The sequence below is a fragment of the Ctenopharyngodon idella genome, chromosome 4 (assembly GCF_019924925.1).
Source record: "Ctenopharyngodon idella isolate HZGC_01 chromosome 4, HZGC01, whole genome shotgun sequence".
Taxonomy (NCBI): domain Eukaryota; kingdom Metazoa; phylum Chordata; class Actinopteri; order Cypriniformes; family Xenocyprididae; genus Ctenopharyngodon; species Ctenopharyngodon idella.
In genome coordinates, this window is record NC_067223.1 from 15071862 (window position 1) to 15098724 (window position 26863).

General features: G+C 38.0%; 1 protein-coding gene and 1 long non-coding RNA gene across 3 annotated transcripts in view; one reads left to right on the plus strand and one right to left on the minus strand.

Moving 5' to 3' along the window:
* Positions 1 to 100: 100 nt before the first annotated feature.
* Positions 101 to 26863, minus strand: part of cog5 (component of oligomeric golgi complex 5) — a 74672-nt gene continuing 47909 nt past the window's right edge. The window contains exons 11-22 of the mRNA XM_051892461.1: positions 26551 to 26632; positions 22258 to 22459; positions 20145 to 20306; positions 18914 to 19013; positions 14997 to 15107; positions 13854 to 13916; positions 11688 to 11791; positions 8437 to 8671; positions 5789 to 5865; positions 1919 to 2045; positions 1473 to 1552; positions 101 to 536 (exon numbers count right to left, since the gene is read on the minus strand). Of these exons, the coding sequence (XP_051748421.1) occupies positions 425 to 536; positions 1473 to 1552; positions 1919 to 2045; positions 5789 to 5865; positions 8437 to 8671; positions 11688 to 11791; positions 13854 to 13916; positions 14997 to 15107; positions 18914 to 19013; positions 20145 to 20306; positions 22258 to 22459; positions 26551 to 26632 (1455 nt within the window). The 3' untranslated portion in view covers positions 101 to 424. The remainder of the gene's footprint in view (positions 537 to 1472; positions 1553 to 1918; positions 2046 to 5788; positions 5866 to 8436; positions 8672 to 11687; positions 11792 to 13853; positions 13917 to 14996; positions 15108 to 18913; positions 19014 to 20144; positions 20307 to 22257; positions 22460 to 26550; positions 26633 to 26863) is intronic.
* On the plus strand, positions 5881 to 8429 carry LOC127511557 (uncharacterized). 2 transcript variants are annotated; one of them, XR_007930064.1, is made up of 5 exons: positions 5881 to 6515; positions 6598 to 6704; positions 6915 to 6985; positions 7882 to 8082; positions 8199 to 8429. It is a non-coding gene; the product is annotated as an uncharacterized LOC127511557 (long non-coding RNA). The 2 variants fall into 2 exon arrangements; XR_007930063.1 differs by having other exon boundaries at positions 5881 to 6704.

Genomic DNA, 26863 nt, shown 5'->3' on the forward strand with positions numbered 1-26863 from the left:
TTTCCTTTTACTGTTTGTAAGTCTGTATCTGAAAAATATGTGAAAGGCTAACTACATACTAGAGATATGACTAAGTTATAAATCATGAATGAGGCATCTGTGATGAAGACATTCTTTAATCAGCATTTACACATTTACATAATGTGTTTAGTAATTGATTTCTTTCACTCTGCTGCACCCAGCAAAACAAATATTATTTATGAATATTTGTAGATTGGTTAAAAAGGTAGGGATTCTTAATAAAGCCAGTAGTAACCAAACAACCCATAAGAAAAAACACACGTTGTAATTTTTTACACATTAATTTCCGACTTAAAGCAATCATAATAATGATTATAATAATAAAGACTTATTTTGGCGAAGATGAGTGTATTGTTATAATTGTCTACATTTTTCTGATGAGACAGGGCTCTGTTTGCAGATCCTACGATGCGCTTGTGGCCTTCTGCAGAAGCTGGAGCATGATGGGATACACTGGGGCAAACTCCTTCCCCTGCCTGGTTCGGACAGACTGCACATATGCCTCCAACGCCCCCCTGCAACAAAGGAAAGTCATACATTTTAATTCCTTACTTTCACTGATTATACAAAAGCTATGTATTTTCTCCAGAGCACCACTAGAGGTCGCTGATGTTGCACTGAGAAATTATTTTCTCTGGCTGGCTGCATAAACTACTTAGACTAGTCTTACTTACAAGCCAAACATTTTTTCCTTCATTTATTTTTTGTCAATTACATAAAAAGGTAGATGAGTCTAATTTGAATCAGAGAAGTAATACTGATTACAATTACAAAAATATTATTTATGAATATTTGTAGATTTGTTAAAAAGGTAGGGATTAGGCCTATATGAAGTACCTTGTCTGAAGTTATGAATTTTATATTTCCCACACCTTTGATTTTTCTATGATTAGGGAATATTAAAAATCATTTTATACACTTTGCACTCACAAAATGCAATTTCTAGCCAATGAAATATTTTAGAGCTGAGCATAACTAGAAAAATGTATATTAACTTAAGAAATGTCCATGATTTTTATAGGTCTGGAAATATTAGGGAATTTTAAAACTGATTTCCAGGTCTGATAAAAAGTTATGGAAATGAATAAAATCTTTAGAAATCATGGGTATTTTCATAGTGAATATAAATATTTCTAGTAGGATACATAAATATATGAATTGCATCAATTTTATTAGGAAGAAATTGCTCTTTCTAAATGCAATCTCTATAAAATAATAGATAAAAACATGTTAGCCTGTGATTGTGGGAACCCTGACATTTCTAGTTTGTTTTTAAATGACACTAATATGTTACATAAAGGGTCAAAGAGGAGAAAAATAAACTACTAACCATGTTAAAAAGCAAACGAGCGTTAGTATTCCACCAGAGGATGTCACTGGGAAGGTTTATTGTAAAAGCGGTGGCATTGGAGCCACCAATTGAAGCTGCAATTTTAAACCATGAATCTTACCTAATAAGGGTGAGCCGATCCTTCTCTGATGGGTGGTCATCCAGCCATTGAGAATAGCGAGAGATCGACCACTCCGCTCTCTGTTTATAAGAGAAAGCTGTATTAGTGCTACATAAGAGCTCTACAAATCCGCCCATGCTAAAGCTATTTTAGAGAACCCTCATTTTATAAAATGGCTCAAAATATCTTCATCTTTTCCAGTCCGAGCACTCAAAATGAAATGTGTCATTTAGCAGAAGCTTTTATCTAAAGCTGCTTACAGTAGGTCAATCACAGGGACAGTCACGATGGGGCAGCTTGAGGTGAATTGCCCTGCTCAAGGGCATAATAAACAGGATTTGACCTCAAAAACCTCCTGCTTGGCTAACACCTGAACCTAAAACCTCAATCCTTGAGGATCTATAACCAAGAGGTTTCCATCTCTCTGCATTAGTGTGTGTGCGTACCTGATGTGGTGATTTGAGTTCAGCCGGGGCACGATTGAACAGGAAATGCAATATGGTGCTGTATGGAATCAAATCTCCCAGCGCTTGACTGCTAGTGATGTGCTCACTCGTTTGAAACAGCAGCGGCCTGAAACAGAGACAGACAAATATATTCGTATTCACTGCAAATCTCAAACCGGGTGTAATTTAGAGCCTGAAATGAATGCTGAAGATTTGGAAGGTAGGTGCATATGAAAAAATGTCCAATAAAATTCAGCAAATGTTTGTGACATGTTAAAGTGGAGCTCAAATGACGTCCTCCAGCGGGTTCGTAGCAGTTATCTGCTCACTGCTGACAAGATGAGAATGATATTTCAGAATCAGAAAAAAATCCCAGTTTCATTGAAATCAGTGCTTGAATACAATATGAGATCGTAAAGAGTCTAATTTTAAAAGACTTTGATTGCACCGCTATTTCAGTAAATGGAAAACAATGCAAGCCTATGCATTTTTTTATGCATTTTAAGGTTCACCAGCCAAAAATGCATGATTTTTTTGTAAGTAAAAGCACACCTCTTCTCAACAGAGGTAAGTACAGCTTGTGCAGTGCATGAATACAATATAATGAGTTCTTATTATATTGCGAATCTTATTATAAGTCATTTTAATTGCACCACATTTTTCATAAATGAAAAACAATGAAAGACTATGCTTTTCTTTTATATTGTTCACCAGCCAGAAATCGTACATCCGATCGATTAGGTAAGTAAAAGCACACCTATTCTCAACAGCTTGTGCTGTGCTGCTTGTGTGCTTGAATACAAGATAATGAGAAATTACATTATGCAATTTGTTTTGAATCATTTTAATTGCACTGCTATTTTCATAAATGGAAAACGTTTTATCATTCAACAGCTGAAAATTGTACATCTGATCGCTTGGGTAAGTAAAAGCTCTTCTCAAAAAGCTGCGGTAAGTAATATTGTAAATCAGCTAGCAGTGAGTACATTAACAAGGACGCCAAATACCGAAGGCCTCTACTAGGGTTGCATGGTATACCGTTACTAAAGCTTCAAAACACTGGTGATGCCACTGTATTTATATATCTTTTTGAGTGCCATTGCCATTCTGCTGTGCCCTGAGTAGTAAAGGCTGTGCAGAATTTGCACCTTTTTGAGTGTAGCGTTGTCAAAATTACCGACCGCGATACCAAGTTGGTACTGAAAATTGAAAAATGTGACGCTTTGAGCGGATTCGTAAACACATCTGATTGGCTTTTGTGTTCACGCGCTCATCAGATATGTCTGTGATTGGCTACAATGATCAATGCAGCCTTTAAAAGCACACGGAAGTGTTTGAATTTGAAAGCAGGAGCGTTTGAAAGCAGGCGTCTTTCAGCGGACCTGTTTGCTGATAGACGCTTGCTTTCAAATGCTCCCGTGTGTATCTGTGTAAGCGCTCCATGAAGAACGTCATTGATGTCTATTTACAACAGGTTTTTGAAGCGTTGATTATTGTAGCAAATCACAGACATATCTGTTGAGCTTGTGAACACAATGGCCAATCAGAGGTGTTTACGAATCCGCTCAACAGCGCTCACATTTTTAAAATTTCAGCATCAATTTGGTTTTGTGGTCGGTACTTTTGACAACACTAATTGAGTATTATCCGATGCTTCAGTTAAAAAAACGTCGGATTCCAGTTCCAGTTTGCACTGAGGTATATCAGGAGAAAGGGACTGAAAAGATTTTAAAAATTACATCACCATTCAACATCATAATATCTTTATATAAGAATGTTTTCTCTCAGTTTGTCTTTTTCTTATTTTACCACTTCTGGAACATGTGTAATGGTTAGTTTCTAGAACCATCTTTGCAACGACGAATACAATTCCATTCATCACTATATCAGCATTTGCACTTGGTTCTTACCAATCATTTCAATCCTTATAATGGGATTTTTAACATTATAACTGAATTTATATGCTATAATATATGGACTCTCCTCCAGTCAGAGTCAAAAATGTCAAGATATTGGGGCAAAAATGCTCATGTATGAGTTGTTGTTTTCTATATGTATAATATGATATAGTTTAGCGATATGACAAGCAAGAGTGCTGTTTGTGATATTAATCAAAAATCAATGAACAAAAAGTTAATATTAAATGAAAATGTAGACACATCATTGTCAATATTGATGCTTTTGCTCTAGTTCTAAACAAAGCAGAACTGTTACGCTTTTCTGAGCAACACACAGCGGTTTCATTTCTGAATGAATCCATGTTTTCAAGCAAGTCGATGATTCAATGTGCACTTCATAAAAACAGTCACTTGCTTCATTTCTGAATGAATCAGCCATTTTGGATGAATCATTTGAATGAATGATTCAGTGACTAGGGCTGTTGCGATAACCGCAATATTGTAATACCGCAATACTAAGATACTCTCATAACATTATGCAATTGTAATTGCAGTGTAAATGCATTAATACCACCTCTGAGCAGCATTAAACTGTCAGTGTAAATACATCTTTTTCCATTTACATCTATGTATTTATGAAAATTTGGTCTTTTGTAGATTTGAATTATGAATTAACACAATTCTGCACAGTATCATGATACTTCAGCTGGTATAGTATCGTAAGATATGTTTATGGTGTAATGACAACCCTAGCCTCTATGACAGCATTAATAATCGTGATGTTTCCATAGCAAAAAATCTTTTTCATGTGCAGCTCAAGTCAACAGAGGAAAGGTCACAAGAGTCACAAGATACCTTCATGAATCAACTCCAAATTAAAGCACCCATGTCTAGAGGGTAACTATGTCCCCATAGTGTATTAGTCAGGGCGCTATATTTAATCAAAAAAGCTTATGAATATGGAAAAGTTGAACCATTTCTAGGAACCCTCAGTCCAGGCCAAAATTTTCATCACTTCCCATCTGCGGTCCCACAACAGTGTGATCAAACAAGAACAATATCTCCATATTAATAATTATATCTCTACTTTATGGCTCTCTTTGTAATAACATCTTTCCCCAGTGGATGTCAGATAACATTTTGCATGCTTACGCACATTGAGTAAAATAAAGTTGCTAGTGGGGAATCGGTCCTTGCTCATGAGGGATCCAGGCACGGCAGCCGCTCCGTTTAATTTGATTAGCTGTCCTGTGAGACCTCACTAGTGTTTATTAGACTGCCTGGAGGAAGTACCAAGATTGCAAGCTGCCTGAATCAAACCTGTCAGTACACCTGAAAGTTAAGGTGTTCTTAACATGAGACATCAGTTCATAACTGACAACTTCTGCAAATGAGCATTTGTTGCAACAACAGCGAGAAACAAAACATTAACGCATCGCTGTCACATGTGCACACAATGCAGCTATGCAAAGAGTCTGAAACTGAAAGACGTTTAAATGGCGGAGCAAGTTATTGTATCCTCATGAAAGATTACAAAAGAAGACTTTTTTATTTGAAATAATGTGCACCAATAAACCAAGACCAAGAACGTGGAGCTGTTATGAGCCAAACAACAAAGGAGCAATGCAAGGTGAGCATTAGAGTATATCCAGACATAATTTGACACTGACTTCTCCTCAGCTAATCAGACGAGCATCTCCATTAATAACCTTCCTTTCTCTCTCTCTCTCTCTCTCTCTCTCTCTCACCGTTAATTAACAGCAATTTTTAGAGGGAAGACTCCAGGCGACCTCTTAGTCTCAGCGGGGGGAGGATGAGAACAAAGGATAACACAAAATTGAGAGCGTTTGTGTGAGAAATACACACAAAAGAATCACTCTTTGAGTGTGTGACATCAAGAGCTGCGTGCAGTCAGTCGAGGACAGGAAGATGAAGTCACCTGACATCATCCAGACTGTAAATAAAGACTCACCTGAAAGATCTCAGGAGACGGTACGCCTTCCCCAAGTCTGACACCCGTCTGCAGAGGGGAGCCACGGCCAACTCCATCTGTAACACATACATATGGGATGTTTGCTCAAGAGGGAGTCAATGCTTTCTAAATAGATACATAAGAATTTGACAGTGAAACTTAAACATGGTGCCAACCTGATGTGTCTAAAGTTACCATATATTTACTTTAGCCGTGTTTCCACCGCAGGAAGTAGGGACTTTGGGGTGGTACTCTGTGTGTTTCGACCGCAGGAACCAGGGTCTAAATTAAGTTCTGGGGTAAAAATTTCCTCCTCAGAAAGTCCCTGCTCGCGAGGTAGTACTTTTTCAAAGTTCAGGAGCTTTTGGGGGTGGGACTTTGGCGCTGAACAAGCTGATTGGTTAAGTTCAAGCAGCATTTTGAATGGTTGACTCTACGCAGCATTTTATTTTAACCACCATTTTTAAAAGTCTGTTGCAGTGCGTGCAGTAAGAGTTGTTTGTTATTCGAATCAACAATGGAGTTTAAAAATTACGACCGATGGACCGACGTCGAGGTTCAGGCTTTATTAAACTTACATGCGGAGAACAAAATCCAGTGGGAACTGGAAAGTCGCATGCAGTCCTACGTCACCAGACTCTTCTTCGTGTTACTTTAGACCGCGATGGAAACGCAGACAGCAACAGGTCTGGGGCAAAAAAAAAGTTCCTGGGATAAATTGTTCCAGGTAATTTTGGTGGAAACGCGGCTTTTGAGAGCTACAGTAAATCTTCAGTGAATAAATTCTTAAATTTTGCTGTTTCTTACAGAAAGCTAATGTATGACATCATTCAAGACATCATTATTTTGGAGCTTGACAGCCCCATGTCCCATATACTTTGTGTTTTAGAGATGATACAGATCTCAAACAACGAGGGTGAGTAAATGATGACAGAATTTTCAGAGTTGAATGAATCATTTAGTCTAAAGGCGCCATATATTTGATTTGAGAGCTACAGTGAATTTTCTTTGAATAAAAGCTTAGGCTACATTTTGCTCTGTTTCTTAGAAAGCTAACACATGCTCCAGAAGGACCACTTTTATGGTGTTTTTGTTGTTGTTTTCTTTTTTGTCCTTTTGGAGCTAGACAGCCACAAGTCCCATATACTTTGTGGTTCATGGACAGAAAAAAGAACATGGATTTGAAACAACATGAGTGTAAGTAAATTATTATAGAATTTTCACTTTTGAATGAATTGTTTGGTCTAAATGCGTCATATATTTGATTTGAGAGCTACAGTGAATTTTCAGTGAATAAATGCTTAAATTTTGCTGTTTCACATAAAGTTAACATATCAGGGTTCTTACACATTTTCAATTTCAAAATTCCAAACTTTTCCGTACACACTTTTCCTCTCTGTAGATTACTCAGACCTTATTTAACATAAATGGTTCATACAGCATTATATTTGGTATATAGTACAAACATCTGTAAATATTCTCTCAGAAATTTTCCCATTGGTTTTCTCAAATTGATAATGTTCTTACATGATGAGAAGAAACCTAAAACGCATTATAACTTGGGCTGAAATGATTAGTCGACATTATTGACTACATCGACAACAAAAAGTAGTCGTTTGAGCTCATATGACTCATTATCAGCTCATTATTTTTAGAGCCTGCAATAACGCGGTTTGATCAGTGGGGCAATGTAATGCAACTACAATGTAATAATCATTCAACTTACTAATTAACAACTTACAACTTATTAACCAGTGAAATAATCAGTCGATTAATTGTTCTAATAATCGTTAGATACTGTGATGTGTTGCTGGTTTGAGTGGCACACACACATTCATTTAGTGAAGTTCAAAAGAGACTTATGGTAAAGACAATTTGCGTAATGAAAATGTGCACCTTGAATTCATTCAGTCGTGTTTGACAATCACTAAATGATCACTAAACTTTTGCCTTGAAATCACTATGCTTGTATAATAGATTTATTTTTAGAAATTCTTAATTTTATATTTCAGGAAACTGAAATGGAAGAAATAGTCTGGAAACAAATATTTTTGAAAAAACTTTCTTTTTTTTTTCCTTCCATACTTTTCCAGACCTGGAAAATACTACAATCAAATTCCACACTTTTCCAGACTTTTCCAAACTGTGTAGGAACCCTGACGTATGACTTAAGAATGACCATTTTTATGGGGATTTTTTTGTCATTTTGGAGTTTGACAGCCACAGTTCCCATATACTTTGTTTCATGGACAAAAAAAAAAAAAAGTTGAACATGGATTTGAAACAAAATGAGGGTGAGTAAATAATTACAGAATTTTCACTTTTGAATGAATTTTGGTCTAAAGGTGCAATATATTTGACAGTGAATTTTCAGTGGATAAATACTTAAATGTTGCTCTGTTTCTCACAGAAAGCTAAAGAATGTCTTCAGAAGGACCACTTTTATGGTGTTTTTTTGCCATTTTGGATCTTGACAGCCCATGTTCCCCTTTACTTTGTTTCATGGGTGAAAGAAAGTTGGATACGAATTTGAAACAACATGATGAATTCCCAAATTTGAATTATTTTAAAACCCAGCACCAAAGGAGGAAGACCCCTAGATTGTGAAAGAGAGACGAATAAGGAAGGCTGACCATCATTTTCCTCACCTGAGCAAAGTCGGCTGCCAACCTCATCTTCCCGCCCTCTCCTAGCGGACGCAAGAGACTGGCATGGCGGATGAAAAGGGTGATGGCGCGCTGGGCGATGTTCTCTGTACTGTCGTACAGGAAGTCCAGACACTGCAGCGGGCGGAAGTAGTCATTCATCACGCGTGCGATGAAGCCCTGGAGCTCACGCATGTATAGCGAGCATGGCACGTCTGGACGACCCACTGGTAGAGGACTGGGGGCACACATACAAGAGCAGTGTACTGTAATCCTGTAATGTGATCATAGACTACAGCTACAAGCAACACCATTGATTTTCTGTGTCACATAATCAATATCATAAATGTGTAGCTACTGGAACTGCTGAAATACACACACACACACACAATATGTCAGAAACGAAGGTCGTGTTAATGCCTTTTAGCAAGTGACGATCAGTTTTCCTGATGTTTTTCCTTACACATAAAAAGCCATTTTTGGTGAATCTCACAATAACATGTTGTAGTTCAAAACCCTTTACCTTTATAAAAAAAAAAAAAAAGCACTTAATGTATATTAGGATGCAATTAAAACCATTATTTTCATGCATGATTAAGCACAATTAATTTATTACCTAAATGTGTCTGTACATCTTTTAAATTTTTTTGATGATTCTCACCACTGTAACAGCATGCATTAAAGGCAGTACAACAAATACAGCCACAATATATGAATACTCGAAAAATATAGTTTAAATTTTACATTTTACAGTAAAATATGACTTAGACATTGATTTTGTGAGATTCACCCTTTTAGCTTTTTAAAAGGAAAATTCTTTTGAGCGGCTGCCGCTGACAGGGTGAAACTGAGGGTGTTTCTGGACAAAGCCATCTCTATAGCATGTTTATTTCTCTGCTGTCTTCTCTCAGGAGTGCCCTGCAGCAGGGACAGAAATAAAACAAGTCCACGAAGCCTGACTCCAGTGGCCCTGAGGGAACGAGAGATGTGGACAAAAAGAAGCCTCGCTGAATTATAAGGGTGATGGTTTAAATGTTATCAAACACTGGCACATCACCCTCTGTTGTATTCACTGGACCACACAGACCAACGAATGAGAGAAAGAGCAAGAGACAACGAGAGATGAATGCAGAAGAGACTCTTCAGGGAACGTGTCCTTTATAACAGTCAAAAACACACATGTATATCCCTGCATCATGAGGGTGTTCATTTGTCATCATGGATATTCAGTCTTTCAGCTCAACACATAACTGAATGGAGATTTGTAAAGCTTAAAGACTGAACATAAGAAAAAAGTAAAATTAATGTCAAATTGCAGCAAAACAAATTTAGCAACTAGTATTAAATTGCATCACCCTTTCATTGTAGCATTGTGAAATCAAACTTAATAAAAGTGAAGTGCTACATTTTTTTTTTAATGGTAAAGAAATTTGACAACACTTTCTTGCTTTAAGAAACAATTTTTGTTAAAATATGGTGAGCTTAGAGACCTGATCACAGAACTACCCTCAACAAGACTAAACAGGGCACACAATCCCAAATGCCATGTTAGTGTTTGAGAAAAAGCCCACAAAGGGGAGAACACAATCTTTGTACATCCATAAATCCCAATTTTGACATCTCTCATTTGTTTTGTGTGCTATTTTGAAATGGTCAAATATATATCTGAAAATGGACTAAAACTGGAGTGTTAGGTTTATCACTTTTCAGCTGTCGGATAGACTGCTGGAGCTCCACGGCATGTGCGAGTCATTTCCAAAAGTCGAACTAGTTTGCGACTTTTCTGGACAACTAGTTGATCAGTTTGTGAGTTGCAGGGAGTTATAGCAATATAAATTAGTGCAATTATCATATCAAAGGCTGCAATTTAAAGGATTAGTTCAAGATTTGATATGAAGCTCAGGCCTTTATTTACCCCCCGGAGCTGTGTGGAGTACATTTATAATGGATGGATGCACTTTCTTGAGCTTCATACTCGTTGGTCCCATTCACTGCCATTATAAAGCTTGGATGCGTCAGTATATTTATTAATATAACTCTGATTGTTATCAGAAAAAATAAAGTCATATACACCTAGGATGGCTTGAGGGTGAGTAGATCTTGGGGTAATTTTCATTTGAAAGTGAACTTATCCTTTAAACAACTGTATAGTCTGATGTTCTGCATGTTTCAGAGTGTAGCATGCAACATTTCATTATAACTATCAAATATTAATTTATTTTACAGTACAAAGGTAATTAACAACAGTGATATATTTCTGTCTTTATTTTTTCGAGTTAAAACATAATACTTATAGTAATATTATATCAACATCAGAGAACTGTGAACATGCAAATGTGACGTTAAATGATTTAAATAATAACTTAAAATCTCAGGGGCTGACAAAAAAGTTTGGGAACCCTGTGATAAATGAAGTGGGAGCAATATCATTATCATCATCCTTTTTGACTCATTTGATATGACAGTCAAAAGTTAAAACAACATTTAATTAAAAATAAAACTAACTATATTAAAATCCAAGATGATAACTGGACATTAATGGTTTAAAGGGTTAGTTCACCCAAAAATGAAAATTATGTCATGAATTGCTCACCCTCATGTCGTTCCACACCCGGAAGACCTTCGTTCATCTTCGGAGCACAAATTAAGATATTTTTGATAAAATCCGATGGCTCAGTAAGGCCTGCATTGCCAGCAATAACACTCCATTTTTCAATGCCCTGAAAGCTACTACAAACATATTTAAAACAGTTGATGTGACTATAGTGGTTCAACCTTAATATTATAAAGCAATGAGAATACTTCTTTTGTGCCAAAAATAACAAAATAACGACTATTCAACAATATCTAGTGATGGACAATTTCAAAACACTGCTTCATGAAGCTTCGAAACTTTACGTATCTTTTGTTTCGAATCAGTGGTTTGGAGCGCATATCAAACTGCCAAAGTCACGTGAAATATTGAAGTTTCAAAACACTTATGACGTAATGAGCCTTTACTGAAATCATGTGATTTTGGTGCTCTGAACCACTGAGTCTTACGGGTGTGGAACGACATGAGGGTGAGTAATTACATAATTTTAATTTTTGGGTGAACTAACCCTTTAACAACAGTGCAGCATTCTACTGTTTATCTTTGAGCAGTTTCACATGTATGTTTTTGAAATTTTGCAATATATACAGCATATACTGTGTACTGAATCCACAAAGCAATGCGTATTATTATAGTAACAGTGCGTTTGTTGTTTGCTTACCCAGAGAAATCCTCCTGGTGCATAGTAATGAGTATTGCTTCGACAGAGTCGGAAACAGAATTCAGCAGGGGCTGAACAGCACTACTCATCAGAGCCTGAACTGCCTGCAAAAGACACAAAAACAAGTTAACTAAAGAATGAATTAAACAACAAGAGATAGAATGACAGAATGAAGTTATTGAACATGTATGAAAGAGTTTCTTCTTCTTGAAGGTCATTGGTTTGTATAGTATTTCCTCATACGGTAGCATGGCGACATGCACTAACACCTGCTCTTCCTCCTCCCATGTGATTGCCTGACATTTACTGATGGGACATCAGTCTGACCATCGCGTGTGTCACGGCAGCTGGCTCCCCTCGTCCTACGCTCTTATCTGACTCTCCATCTCTGAGCGACATCAATGCAAACCCAATAGGTCTCTCTGACCAAATAGGACCGGTCATTGGCAAAATCCCCTGCAAGCAGGAGATAAAGAGCAAATCTCCACTGCACATCTCTTCCTCCTAAACTCCTTTACAACAAAGTTGGTAGGCACATACTCAGCAGATTTAGCTTTCCTGTAATTCTCTGCCCAACTGGAGGTTGGGAGGTATTGGTGCCTCGTTTCATTGTTGTGTTCTGGTTCAGAATAGATGTAAAGACAGCAGTCCCTACTTTGATGTGATGAGGAACTGGGAGTAGAAATGTGAAGGATGATGTCCTATCCTAAATAGCACCCTCATGCCTTTCAGTTCTACACTTTGATGGTGCAAGTCAGTCCAAGTTCATTTGGGACAAGTCTTTGACACGTAGTACTGTACTCTTTTCAGCGGGGCAAATGGACGCTCTGATAACCATGGTCTTGTGAACTTCATGGGTCATGTGCAAATGAATGCCACAAGACTGTACGTCCACATCACGTGAACCATTTGGGACAGGGTTTTTTAGATGACATGCCCTAAATGGGAGGAGAGTGCGTGCCCAACTCTGAGGACAGCAAGTGGTAAAGTGTGGTAGTGTGTTTTCACCTTGGACTGTTGTGTTTACACTTAAAGATCAGGGGTTATAGAGTGAATGCGATCCTGTACAGCTGGCAGGTTTCATTAAAAGAGATGAAGGGGAAGAGAATGACCAGTTTACTCATCTGATAGCCAATTTACCTCAGGGGAAAGACCGATGAATTCAGAGCAGCTCAATGTTTACCCAATTACCTTCCAAAACCACCTTCAGTCTCTGTATGTTTTTGTGTGCGGCTGCAGCATCTCTGACCCTTTGTTCACTGTCCCATGTGCTCACCTGTTAATCTCTGTCTATCACAGATGCATAAACAAATACTCAAAGCTTAACGGTGTATCATGCACCACTGTCTGCATAAATAGTGCAGTGCACTTGTTGCTGAAAAGCATTTTAAAGGGTTAGTTCACCCAAAAATGTCATTCCAAACCCGTAAGACGTTAATTCATTGTCAGAACACAAATTAAGATATTTTTGATGAAGTCTGTGAACTATCTGGCTATAACATTAAGGTTGAACCACTGTAGTCACGTTGACTATTTTAACAATGTCTTTTACTACCTTCCTGGGCCTTGAAAGTGATTGTGTTGCAGTCTATCAGAGACCAGACAGCTCACAGATTTCATCAAAACTATCTTAATTTGTGTTTCGAATATGAACAAAGGTCTTACGTGTTTGGAACAACATGAGGGCGAGTAATTAATGACAGAATTTTCATTTTTGGGTGAACTAACCCTTTAAGTCATTGTTTTGTTTTTGTACTCTTAGATTTTGGAATAAACTGCACTTCAGTGGATTCGTTACAACCTGATATGAGCTGATGTTTAAATAAAACACATGTATAAAAAGATAATGATGAGACCATATGCAGTTAGGCATCATTTACACCCTGTTTTTAGCATGCATCTCCAGTGACTGGTCTTAACTGTATTTTGTCTTTGATTTGGATACTATATATTGTTTACTGTCAGCTTATCACTGCATGTTCATATAGCAAAAAAAAAAAAAACACATCCTTGAATTTAAATGTAACCACATACATGTTGTTTCGAGCAGAATGCATATTGTAATTTAATCTAGAAGCTATATGAATATGCTTCATATGATCACTGTTATATTCATTAGTAATGTTAATACCAGGTGTAAATGGGATCTTATTGTTTTTGTTTTACCTCTAAAGATGCTGTTAGCGATTGCTCTGCTGCTGGAGGAAAGGTGCCCAGTCCGGATATAACCTGTAAATAACCCAAAGTCAGCAATCATCCAACGTTTAAAGCCCTTAAACCATAATTCCTGCCCTTACTCACAGTTCAGACCCTAAAAAAAATAATCCCGCTGAAACAAGCGGGTTCACTTTACACAAGTAAATCTTTGATCACCTCCAGTTTAAATATTTAATCATAGAGTAATCTTTTTTTATTACCTTATTAATCACATAGGCAAGGAAAAAGCTTTGGCTTCTGCTGTCATGTTTTTTTAATGGGGCAGACCGGGAACTACATCATCTGGTGCTTAAAAAGCCACTTGTGAAATATCACCACTCATATTGTACAGATATGACTAGTGATGAGTCTGCAGTTTCCCCAAGGAAGTTTCTCTCCTGAGGAAAGACTGAGTAAAGGCACTGCAGCCATGTTCTTTATAGACAGGTGTCCTGCACATAGAGGAGTTTTATAATACTGCAGGACTCTATAATAACTTCTTATTTTTGAATACCTACAAAAGTTTTCTTTGGCATGGAGCAGTGATTTCATGCATCTTGCTGAGTGTGTTCTTATGAACATCTGTTAATAAAACACAGCTTTGGGAAGCACGTTCTGGCAAAACATTTATTAAATCACCACATGCCGTTAGAACTAAAAGCACAAAAAGATGTTTTGGAGAATGTCCAGAAAACTCTTTACAATACATTGAAAACAAACATGGACCGCATAAGTAGTTCTTAGGTCTTGTGGACTATATTTCAAGTGTTATGAAAGCTATATCATAGCTATGTGTGAGAATTTTTTTTGATCTTCCCATTTACCACACCTTTCAAATGTCTTTTGGAGCTGTCTATATTCAGATATGTTGCACATATTTCAGAATAATTTTGTAGTACTTCTACTGATTATTTGCAGCTTGAACACGCTACCCCATTCCCTTTAATTGCATATAAAGATTCTTTTAAATCATCCACAGAATGTTTCGTGTAAGAAAGAGAGTCATATGGGCTTGGAACAACACAAGGGTGAACAAATGACAAAATCCTGCATTGCAGAGTGAACTAAACCTATAATAACTATAGTGTCTTGAATGAGAGGCGGCATTCTTACTTTAGCCACAGCTTGCTGCAGGCGGAAAAGAGAGTTCACCACGTTGATGTTTCTCCTCTGGCCGTCTGTCAGGGGTCCGATCACCTGACTGGCGTCCCCTTGCGTACACAGCTGAGAGAAAGTGAGAAGACAGAAGAAAGGGAGAAGAAAGAGGGATTAAACAACATAACGTGTCACAACCAAAGACTTGAGTAAATAATCATGGAGTCAACATCAAAAGCGAGGTGACCACAGGCTACCGCTAATTTCCCCAGATGCCCCAGTGTTCGTCTGAGATCAGAAGCGCTTTGCTCAGTGGTGGCACAGCGGTCAGCATGCTGAGACACGGGCGTCACCATGGAGCTCAGACGGCAAAAGCAGGTGGCATTGTGGGTAGGAGGGCGAGCAACAAGGAGAGGAAAAAGAAGAAGGATTTGCCCTGCTTAGTGCCACACCACAGGAACTAACAAGCAGAGGGTTGTCTTCGTCACGAGCGGACCACCGCACACAAACACATATTCGTGCAGCACTGCTGCCTCCTGACATAAACAAACAACCGCCACAGACAAAACAACTCAAAGTCGAAATCGTAAAAAAGCAGCACAGCCTCCAAGAGATCACACCTCTCATCAAAGGTTGGGGGCTGGGGAAATAAAATTGGGGGGAAAAAATATCACACATCGTCTGCGAGGAAAAGCCACATAGGATGGTGGCAGTGGGGGTACCATGGCAACTGTCTAAAAATGGAAAGGCAACAGTTAATTAACGTTTCCCGTGGCAGGTGTGGAGATGCCAAGTGAGGTGCAGTAACACTAGTCATGATTCTAGGTGGGTTGCTCCTTCACACCTGATGTTAAATAAAGCGTAGCCTCCGGTGCATATCTGCAGTCCAATAAAGTAATGAACCATTGTGAGATTAACTGTTGTGCAACCCTATGTCTGCCTGAAGACCAAAAACATCATACCTCTGTAATCCTCAGAGAAGAGCACTGTTGTCAAATATTTCCCATATAGCTGAACCAGATTAGAGGAAGCTACTTTAAAACTGTAGCTTGCCAAGTTACAAGCTATTTTAAGCTAAGCTAAAGTAGTTAAAGGGTTAGTTCACCCAAAAATGAAAATTCTGTCATCAATTACTCACCCTCATGTTGTTACAAACCCGCAAGACTTTCATTCATCTTCGGAACACAAATGAAGATTTTGTTGATGAAATCCGAGCACTTTCCATCCATCCACTGACAGCTATGCAACTGACACTTTGACGCCTCAAAAAGTTCATAAAGAGATCATAAAACTAATCCATATGAATTGAGCGGTTTAGTGTAAAATCTTCTGAAGAGACTTGATTGCTTTATATGATGAACATATTTAATTTAGGCTTTTATTCACATATAAACATTGATCAGCAAACATATACAGAAGCTCAACCGAACTTGCTTGACGTGTGAGGACAAACCTCTTGTGGAAGCTCAAACGTGCCGTGTGACACATGAGAATGAACCTCATTGGTTCTTGCACATCAAGCAAACATGCTTGAGCTTCCATTTACCACAACTGATGTGTGAGTTGATCAATGTTTATATGTGAATAAAAGCCTACATTCAATCTGGATTAGTTTTTTGATCTCTTTATGAACTTTTTTGAAGCATCAAAGAGTCAGCTGCGTAGCTGTCTATAGAGGGACAGAAAGCTCTCAGATTTCATCAAAAAAGATCTTCATTTGTGTTTCGAAGATGAATGAAAAGAGGAAAGGTGTGACATGAGGGTAAGCAATTAAACTAACCTTAAACTAACCCTTTAAACTACAGCCAAGTTCCATTTTTGAAACAATAGTAGGTTATACTAAAAACACTTAAGCTAAAAATAAAATTTTTAGTTAAGTTACAAACACTGACCCCTTTTTTTCCCCATAAATGTCCATAAGGGGTACGCCCATTGTAAAACTATACAGGATTTCTCAGCCTAGCTACTGAAGAAAGCTGGCATTAATTGCATTATCTGATTGGACAAGGACAATGTGCATCATCAGGACACTGGCTTCAGCTTGGATTAATTAAACAGAGAATTTATATGATGCAAGAAGCACTCCTGAAGCTGTCATCCATATGGCAGATTGGGCAGCAATTTTAGCCATGTTTCAGAAATCATGCTCCCTGCAAGTGCACTCTGCGTAAATCTGCGTATCAGAGGTGGTTTCAGTCCCGTTCCATTATCACAGCAGGAAGGATATGGGAGGTCAATAGAGATAATGTCCTTCACTTTGTCTTCATTTATATCCATCTATTAACTGATGGAGTCTGTTTGCTGCCTGTGTTAATCTGTTTAATCAAAAAGAATCCATCTGTGTCTTGGAGATCTTCTTGTTCTCTAGATTGTGAGGCCTGCTTAAGAGATTTATGCAATATGCTACTATGATATCATTTCTTGAATTAAGTCCAAGGAAAGGTCAAGGTTTGGCTCTGAACTGACCTTGAACTGAGTTCACAGGGTTCTGATGGCTCATCGCACACATCTGTACTGAAGGAAAGAACAGAACCAAACTCTCGTTATTCATCTGCTTGCTGACATAAGACAGATTGAGTCAGTGGGCCAGTGATTCGAGGACAGACACCGGACTAATCCAATCACACCCTCCCTGGCCAGGCACAATCAATCACACCTCCAGCTCACAGTGAATGGAGATAGACCTACATGAGCAAGTTGAGTCATTTCACTAAAGCTGAGAGGCAATTTAAACAGCTGAGAGGAAAATAAAAGAAATCAAACATATAAACAAAAAAGACGACATGAATCAGTATTTGAAACACACTGAACTTACATAATGTTCAGAGTGAAATACAATATTTAGCAAGAAATAATGTAGGATAAAAATGGAATTAATTACCTGATAGAGACCTTACAGGCAATGAAATAATTTCAGATCTGCTCATGGAGAGCTACTGTTTTGCCTAACCAAATCAAACACACCTCAACCACCTAACCAAGTTTAGGATCGCTAAACATTACCAGCAAGTTGGCTCCCCTGTTCTAAATGATGAAATATTTAGAGCAAATTACAGCAAGAAAATTATGTTTGCTACAAATATTTCCATGACTTTTCTCCAGGCTTGGAAATTACAATTTTAAAACTATTAAGGTTGAGATCAAGGTTTTACATTACCATGAAATGTTTTTTTTCCCCCTCAAGAAAGTAAATAGGATCAATTTAGATTTAATGTTATCTTTAAATGATTTTTTGTCTTATCTCTTAAGTCAGCTGCAGAATCTTTGGAGAGCAGGACAAATTGAACTGAAACTGATTAAGGAATTAAAGGATTCATTCTCGGAAAGCTAGATCAGCTTTGTAGCCAACTCCAACTTGATATATCTACTGATTTATTGATTAAGGGTCTTACTGAAAAGTTTGTGACGTCTGTTATCTTTATGTAACTCAATGTGGATGATCATTGGGGAACTGGTCACTATTTACAATGAGATGGAGACTCAAGCCACGCTTGATACCTCAGGATAAGAGAAGCACACAGTTTAGATGTCATTTTGACACCTAACGCCTACAAAATAACGAGAAGTACATTGTGTTGCATACCAATTTTTCATCCAATTACTGGTATTTATTTGTTAGTTGAGCAACTACTGACCAAGCATTGTATTCTGACACAATCTCACTCCGTATTCTCACCTTCGCCTGATTTATAGACTAAAGCAACTAGCACCTCTAACTAGGCATGTTAGGATCTTCCCTGCCTCTTGTCCAGGTCACGGCTTTCAGCAGGTGCACTGATTCTCTGACGCTTGTTGAGACGAGCCCCACCCTTCCCCAGCTCTCATAATGAGCTCATTCGCCAACCATGTATGTCACCTCCCTGGCAGGGTTGAGGGGCATGAGAGCAGACAGCCTCCCCGCTCAACCTAGCTCATTATCCCTGTGTGTCTCTTACCAGCTGCTCTGACTTGACGCAGAAGAGCTGCACCGTCTTGGCGGCGTTCTTGGCCACTGCGATCGTCAGGCCGGAATCCACTGACGCAACATTCAGCTCACTAACATGCAAAAACAACATACAGGATCAACTGTCAACAAAGTCAATAAAAACAGTGTCAGTAGTCTGCTTATGGTTAATCTAATCACCATAAATTCTCCATCTGTAAATAGATTGGACTGTTTATTATATCAATTGAGATTGCCGCCTTCATCAAGAATACATGCAGTTCTTCCTTGGTAATTCACCACTGGCAAGATGGGCTTTTAATAAAACTTGGCTGTTTATGCAGGTGAAATTGTGACATTCCCTTTTGCCAAAAAACTTCAACACCCATAATACACTTTTGATTTTGGCACCACCTCTTTGTTGATTTGAATTTCGCTGACAAATAAACAGGGATATCTGGGTGCAGGTAACATGGAGAAATATTATTAATTTACATATACTTCTGACATTGTAACAATACAAAGCTGGTTGAAAATCAGCTAACTTACCCTTTAACATTTGGCCAAAATAAGTTATCTTAGGCTGGCCACACACTTGAAGATTTTAAGTCAGATTTTGAGCCAGATTTGCAACCCCCAACGATCTGGGGGGTGTGGCCCAATTCGAGGCTACTCGCAACTGATTATTTTTTTTTTTTCAATTCTGTGGTGTCATTACAATTATTTTACTGCTCCTGATCGCGTTGGAGCCCGCACGAGCCTAAATCGTAAATATCAAACATGTTTGATATTTACGACTCTTGATAGGGCTGCTTCTGACGTGATACCTGTGATAGCCAATGAGAGCGAGCAAGCTTCACCAACCGGATGTTGCGAGCTTCTATAGCTGAAACTTGGCAGCCACAAACATGCCACGAAATTGGAGTATTGAGAAAGAATATCAGCCATATTCTTTTTTCTCCTTTGTTTTTCTTCCCGTAAAACAAAACTCACACCAGGAGAACCAGCTGACGACGTTGATCGTCCTCCATTTGTTTTTCTTCTCAATCAAGTTTGATCTAGCGAGTCTCCTATGATCTCGTCTCACTGAGAAAATGTTACTACAAATCGACAGGTGTGTGGTCTCGCGGTCCAGATGAATCTTCTAAAATCGTTTAAGATTTGAAAATCGTCTAGCGTGTCCCAGGCCTTAGACGGCAGTATAATGACAAAGTTACAATGTATTATGCATTTTGGAGGTGTACCTGGCTATTGTTTTTATGATGCTGTCCAGTTCATCATTAGAGGGTGGGTTTCGGCCCCCTTGAGGGAAAACAAGGTTGATGGGGTCAAAGAGGCGGGAAAGAGACTTGGAGAGGTAAGCTGCTTCATATGGCTGAAGAGAATCCTTCAGATCCTTCTCTGGACTGGAGAAAAAAAAAAAAAAAAAAATATCAAAATAGTTATTCCTTTGCTTCACAAAGTATATGTGAAACAAGTAAATGACAAAACGTGTAAAGACAAAGTGTTTTCTGGCAGTTGTTGTACTTTGAAGTCATCTCCAATGTTCCGGTCATCAAACTATTATCACTTTATGTATTCTGAGTACATGGTTTTATTTTGATAAACACGTGACATGTACTCTGTGTGTATGTATAAAATTTCACTGACCTAAATCTGTAAATTTAATCAGAGGCCTGCCCGTAGAGATAATTACAAATTAGACTAAATCAAAAGTACCGAATGGCACTTAATGAAACCGTAGCCTACTTACACTCCTCATCTCAGTAGGGATCAAAGCCCCTAGCATTTGATTTTGCCATTGTAATAAATGAGTTCTCCTGCCTGACAGCTTCTTAATTTCCAATAATCATTCTTTTGTTTGACCAATTGCATAACTGAGATATGACTGAAGTAATACTGTTTCCCCAATGGCTACCATTTTCATTAAACGTTTCATTATGCTGTAAGGTCTGAAAATTAGGCGTATTTTAGAATATTATTTGATAATTTAAATTTAAAAAAAACACTTCAGAGTTAGTATTTTTACTTTAATACAGTAAAATGTACTATATTACAGTAATTACAATCACCATTGAGAATAATGATTACAAACTGGACAAATTATGTGAATTAGAGGTTAAAAAGTCATTCATTATCATAAATTATGCACGCTTACTTTTAATTAAGAAGAAACCTTGACACTACAGTCAAACGGGCTGAGAGAAACAGCGTCATTAATGTCAGAATCTAAAAACCAAATGAACCTGACTATTAAAGGCAGGACAAAAGGAGCTCAGTAAATTAACACATGATAGATTTCTCCATAACAATAGCATTATTGTAACTTCCGTTATTTCAATTCTCTCATTCACTCTAAACTTAACTCAGCGAATGCTGTTCAATATTGCATTTCCAGCAGTACACAAAACTCTACCACAAAGAAGGTATTTTGTGTGAGCCAAATATAGATCTACTGAATTTCTGCAAAATAAAATACAAAGAAAACAGTTTACCCCTTACATCACCGTGACATTTGCTAGTTTTTGACGAGATGCTCTAATAATCTTGGCTTTAATTGCTGGTTGTCAGCTATGCCATGCATCTTGACAAGATTTTTTGAGCTGTATTATGCGATAGGAGCAACTATGCGTAAAACGTGGGCCGTTCAGGGGACAATTGTAATTATGGGATCTGGGTGTTTGAACAGAGTAGTGGCAGAAACGTTGATGCACTCGGGAAGACTGTTTGACAGTGTGTCTGTGAGTAGAAGGGCTTCTTTGCTTTCTAGTGCATCTCTCCATTCAGGTGAAAGGCAGAAACGGTGTTTGATTAATGAGAGCACTTCTGAGAGCACTTTGCGGGTAGGCAGAATCTTTGTTGCGCCACCAGGAATGATTAGGTAGATGATGGCTTGGGTAGATAATGAACTTCTCGTTTTTATTATGAGAAATCATGGCATTTCTGTTTGACTGCTTGCATTTAGCATCCTAAAATTTTAAATCAGTCAGCATGTTTCATTTCAGTGATTGATAGTTGCCATTTTGTACTAAAAACAAAGCATTAGTTTGGCTCTCTTTGAAAAAAAAAAAAAAAAAATGTACCATGGAAATCAATTCCTTCGAAAATACCATATTTATAACAGTTACTGTTGCTACAATAAAACTCTAGTAGTTTTGTTTTAGCCACCACTGTCATAAAAAACAAAAAAACAATAAGAATCATCGTAGCAGCTACTGTATTTTGGCAGAAACTATTATTTATCATGGAACACTGCTGTATGAGACTAAACTTGATCAAATCGTTCAATAATTACAGCAGAATTATGAAAACAAATGTGTTGGAGAGTTAGTGTACATGCATCATGGTAGTACTCACTCATAGTCTGGTTTGGTCCGGGTGAACAGATCTTCAGTATCATGCTCTAATGCTGGCAGTTCCACATCTAGACCTGCACCACTGCTCACTAGTGCCCCTTGTATGCTTGCGCTGTACTGCTGCAGTCGCTTCCACAGCTCATTGTAAAGCCTCAAGAGTTTGGGATACTCTCCTTCCAGGGCTTGCTTCAGGAAGGTTGATGCTGTAAACAAAGGAAAAATAAATAGAGAAGAGGATGTATTTAAATAGAGATTCATGTGTTTTGTCTTTGTCCCAATTTTGCTAAGATTTTTAGAATTGTGCCCCCGACTAAAGATTTTTCTAGTCGACTAGTAGTCTTTCATTTAAGCCAGTAGTGTCTTTATGATATTAATTTAAATGGTTTGAGTTTCAGGGCTGAGAAAGAATATTATATGTAACATTGCTAACGTTGTTATCCAATACAGAGAAATACCAAACCATTATATTGAGCCTTTAGATTATAGATTATATGCTCAAGCACACGCATAAAGCTTGCTGCAACACACCGGCAAAAGTAATACAAATGTATCGGAAAAATACAGAGTGGAGATTGTCTGAACATTTTAATATTTTATTAATAAACTAGTGATTTCTGAGTCAGTGTCAGCTACAAAGATGCAGTATAGAGGACACGCCTATAGAGAAAAATGCAGATTACATAATCAGAGAATTTTTCGATTTGAATTGGTTAATTTAAAAGTAGACATTTCCAGAGATGGCAGAAAGTGCACCATTTGTGTCCTTTATCTTACAAAAGCACAAAATTTTGTTGTTATTGTGAGTCTACACAAATAAAAGTAGACCCTTTACAGTTTCAAATGTTATCTTACACTTATATGACCAAAAATATCGGGAGTATTTTAAGTTCTTTCTGTTGTTAACAGAAAAAATGCAAATGATCGGGCCGGTGCCTCTGGGTTTATCTGCACAAACACTTGAATATGCACCAATAATAGGGCACATTTATCCAGGTTAACGTTAAAGCAAGCAACCATGAAAAGTGGCAAATGTTAGGCTACTACTTACATGTTTCAAATGATAAGCCATTGTTAGGTCGATAAATAATAGGCGAATGTTTGGATTTCCTGCCCAACATACTGGAATTACCACATGGACCAGCCGTGTTTCCATCTGTCCATCACGGACTGCGTGAATTTTTTCTGCGACTAACCGACTAATTTAAATTTGGTTGACTATTAGGGGGCAGCCCTATTTACAGCAGTAGCATAAACTAATGATGCAAATGCATCATTAAATTAAATCTTATGATTACAAAGACAAACATTTGAATAATATGCAATGAAGAATCTCAAAATATTATTAAGTCTATTTTAAATTCATGTTGATTTTAATGGTCATCAAAGCAATGCATCTAAAATTAATTGAATTGTGAATGCAACTTTGTTTCGTGTTTAAATGGAAACTAACCATATTTCAGGGTTGGCTTTTAACCATAAGTCAGGGTTTACTTTATGTAGTCTAAGTTGTTGTGAATACCAATTAATAATAATAAAAAAAAAAGTGTTTGTAACTATGACAATGTCAGGCAGTGATTTAAAACTAAAAATCTTCTCTTAGTGACTCAGTGACCTGAAAAACCACAATTCCCTCATCTCCAACCACTAACAAAAATAACACCAAATAAGGAGGATATGTGGAAAATGAGAGTCAAATGGATGGAATTGTATAAAAATACTTATTCATTAATATGGTAATAACCCAACTTTACAGGAGATTAAATGCTCATTACGAATATTATGCAGATTGTTTCCTATGCAGATTGATTTGATGAATGCATAATTTAGCAGAGGCGCAAGCATTTTAAATGGTTTCAATCTTTGTTTCACTGTCACCCAAACAAAGGCGAGCCACGGTAATTCTACTCTACTGATGGAGTGATGACTATGAGCTGGAGCCATGTTCAGCTGATGCTACATTTCTGAGTTAATGCTGGTAGTGAAGCTTAAATTTCCTCACTTCATAAAACTGCCATGCAGCAGTGTTCAAACACAACCCTTGACTGTCAAGAAAATCTTCCCTCAGGGAAATGGTGAAAACTGGCATGTTCATTGATCAAGTGTTAGTCAAGTTCCAGGTTTTCAGGTTTTGCCTTTCATGTTGTGATACAATAATTAAATGAAAAATAAAAATAACATTAATAATAATAAAAACAGCAGAACTGACCCTATACCAGCACTCTTGACTGTTAGCAAATTAATTCATAAGGGTCCCCAGGGTTCGAGGGGCCAAGTCAGGAAGCTCACGCTAAACATTGAGAGGAATTCTGGCTTCATCCTTTGACATGCTCTTTGAAAGGCAAACAGTTCAGTAAAGAATTCTGGGAAGAGGCAGGGATCTGTCAGTAGTCACAAAACGTATTTTAGGACAAAGAGGGAGCGATAAATCATTTATAAACAGATCTTCTTTGAAGGCTTGTGGAGCAGTGATGTCTCAAGACAGAGTCCATAACAGTCGACCTGAGAACTAAAATGTTTTCTGATGGCCTCTTGGAGCCGTAAAGTTTTTTGAGAGCACCTTCACCTTGAACATTCTCCTTTTGTGAGAGCATTTTGGCGAAGTTCCCTTAATAGATCTACAAAGTAAGCCCCCTTGGGTTCTGAGAATATAAAAGCAAGTTTGATTGAGAGGTTTCAAATCAGGCTTGATAAAGGCTTATAAGAGGGAGTAATGCAGAAGCATTTGGATAATGAAAGTGATGCAAAGGCTCCTATTTGCTTTCTATTGATCAGGGGGAGTGAAGCACAAAGCGTTTTTAGGTCGTGATAACAGGGAGGGATCAATAGGGCCGCACCATCAAGGCCAAGGTCTAAATTACTGTGTCTCTGCAGGGTGGACGCGCTGTCCGAGATGTTTAGCACTTTAATTAAGATAGGCACCGGTTGCAATCATAAGCCAGTGTGCTCCATTAATGAGTCAATTCTGTGGCATCAAGAGTGGTTTTCTGTTGCCACCAGAATGATAGAGATGTCATCAATGAAGTTAGTAATGATATTTAAATTTATTAATTTGCCAGACTCGTTCATCCAGTGAACATTTTCTCTGGAGAAATCTAGAGTTAAATGCCTAAATCAAGAGAACAATGGTCATAGCTCATGAAATGTCCCTTCTGGGGACATTTGTGGGCAGGGCGTCGACATGTATTGCTGTTGCGCTTCAGGCGACCCGAGTTCGATTCCGATCCTGTCCCCCTCTCTCTCTCCCACTTCGCTTCCTGTCTGCTTACTGTCCTATCATAATAAAGGCAAAAATGCCAAAAATAAATCTTAAAAAAAAAAAAAAACACACCCCACAACCTTTTGGTTACCAGAGCATGACACTAACAACAGCAGGGTCATGGGTTTGATTCCAAGGGAATGCTTTGAATAAAATTGTCTTTAAAATGCATTGTTACCAGCCTAGAAATCCATCAGTTTATATACAATACAAAAGTCCAAGTAAAATCAATTGAATCCATCTCACTCCACTTCCACTTGGTGAAAGAAGTGACTTTGAAATGGTAGCGTCCCAAGTTACAGGCTAATTTAAAGCATACAGCACTTATTTACTCTACAAATGATCAAAGAATCATCATGTGACATACCATGCTTCTGCTTAAAAATTGTAAAGTTAATAGCGTCACATCTTTTAGTTGGTTACTCCCCAACACTGCAAATAATGCTGTGATTCATTTGCAAACACTGAGATGTTGTGTAGAGAGAGAAAAGTATGTTTTGGTTACACATCTGTGGAGTCACATGAATCTCACATTTGAAGGTCTCCATTTTCCTTGATATTCCCTTGTAACCAAACACCTGCCTTGATTGATCCTGCTCCTTTGTGACGATAACAGCCTGAGATCAGTGGAGAGATCGTTTTTTATTTGCTTTATGCTGGACTGTCTCATTGGCTGTGTCTGAGCTTGAAGAATCATCAGGAGACTACGGAAGTGTAAACACTTCTCCAAGGAGCCCTTCAGGCTCGAGATGATAGTGTGAAGGCTGCAGATGAACAATATCTGAGATAGCTCACAAGCTCAGTTAGAGGAGGAAAGGGTTAACAGAGTCAGTCTTCTCAAAAGCAACGGCAGAAGATTGTACGTGGGTAATAGAGTTTGAATCCGACTGCAATGTGATGAAAAGAAAGCAAGAGCGGAGGAGAAGAGAGAGACGAGGCGCAGGAGGGGAGCTTGTGTAACACACTCACACACAGAATGAGCTTTTGAGATGCATGGCAGGGCATCGTCTTAAACAAAAACCTCAGACTGAAACTCACCAGCTGTGGCTTTCTGTAGCTCCTCAGAGAGCGTCTGAGTGACTGAACTCCAGAAGGTGTGCAAGATGTCAGGCTGCCCATCCTGATAAGAGGCAGAGAAAACACATTACACACATCAGCCAGAGCTGAACTTTGACACACATAATAGAAAACACATTATCACACTATGCAAACAAAGAACGATTGTCTTTAGTGACTCCAACCCACAACACATCTCAAAAACTATGTCCAGGTCACATTTCACCCTCAATAAAAACTAGAATCATGGCAATTAGGTGCATTTTAATTTTTGCAGAGGCATTCTTTTTACTCA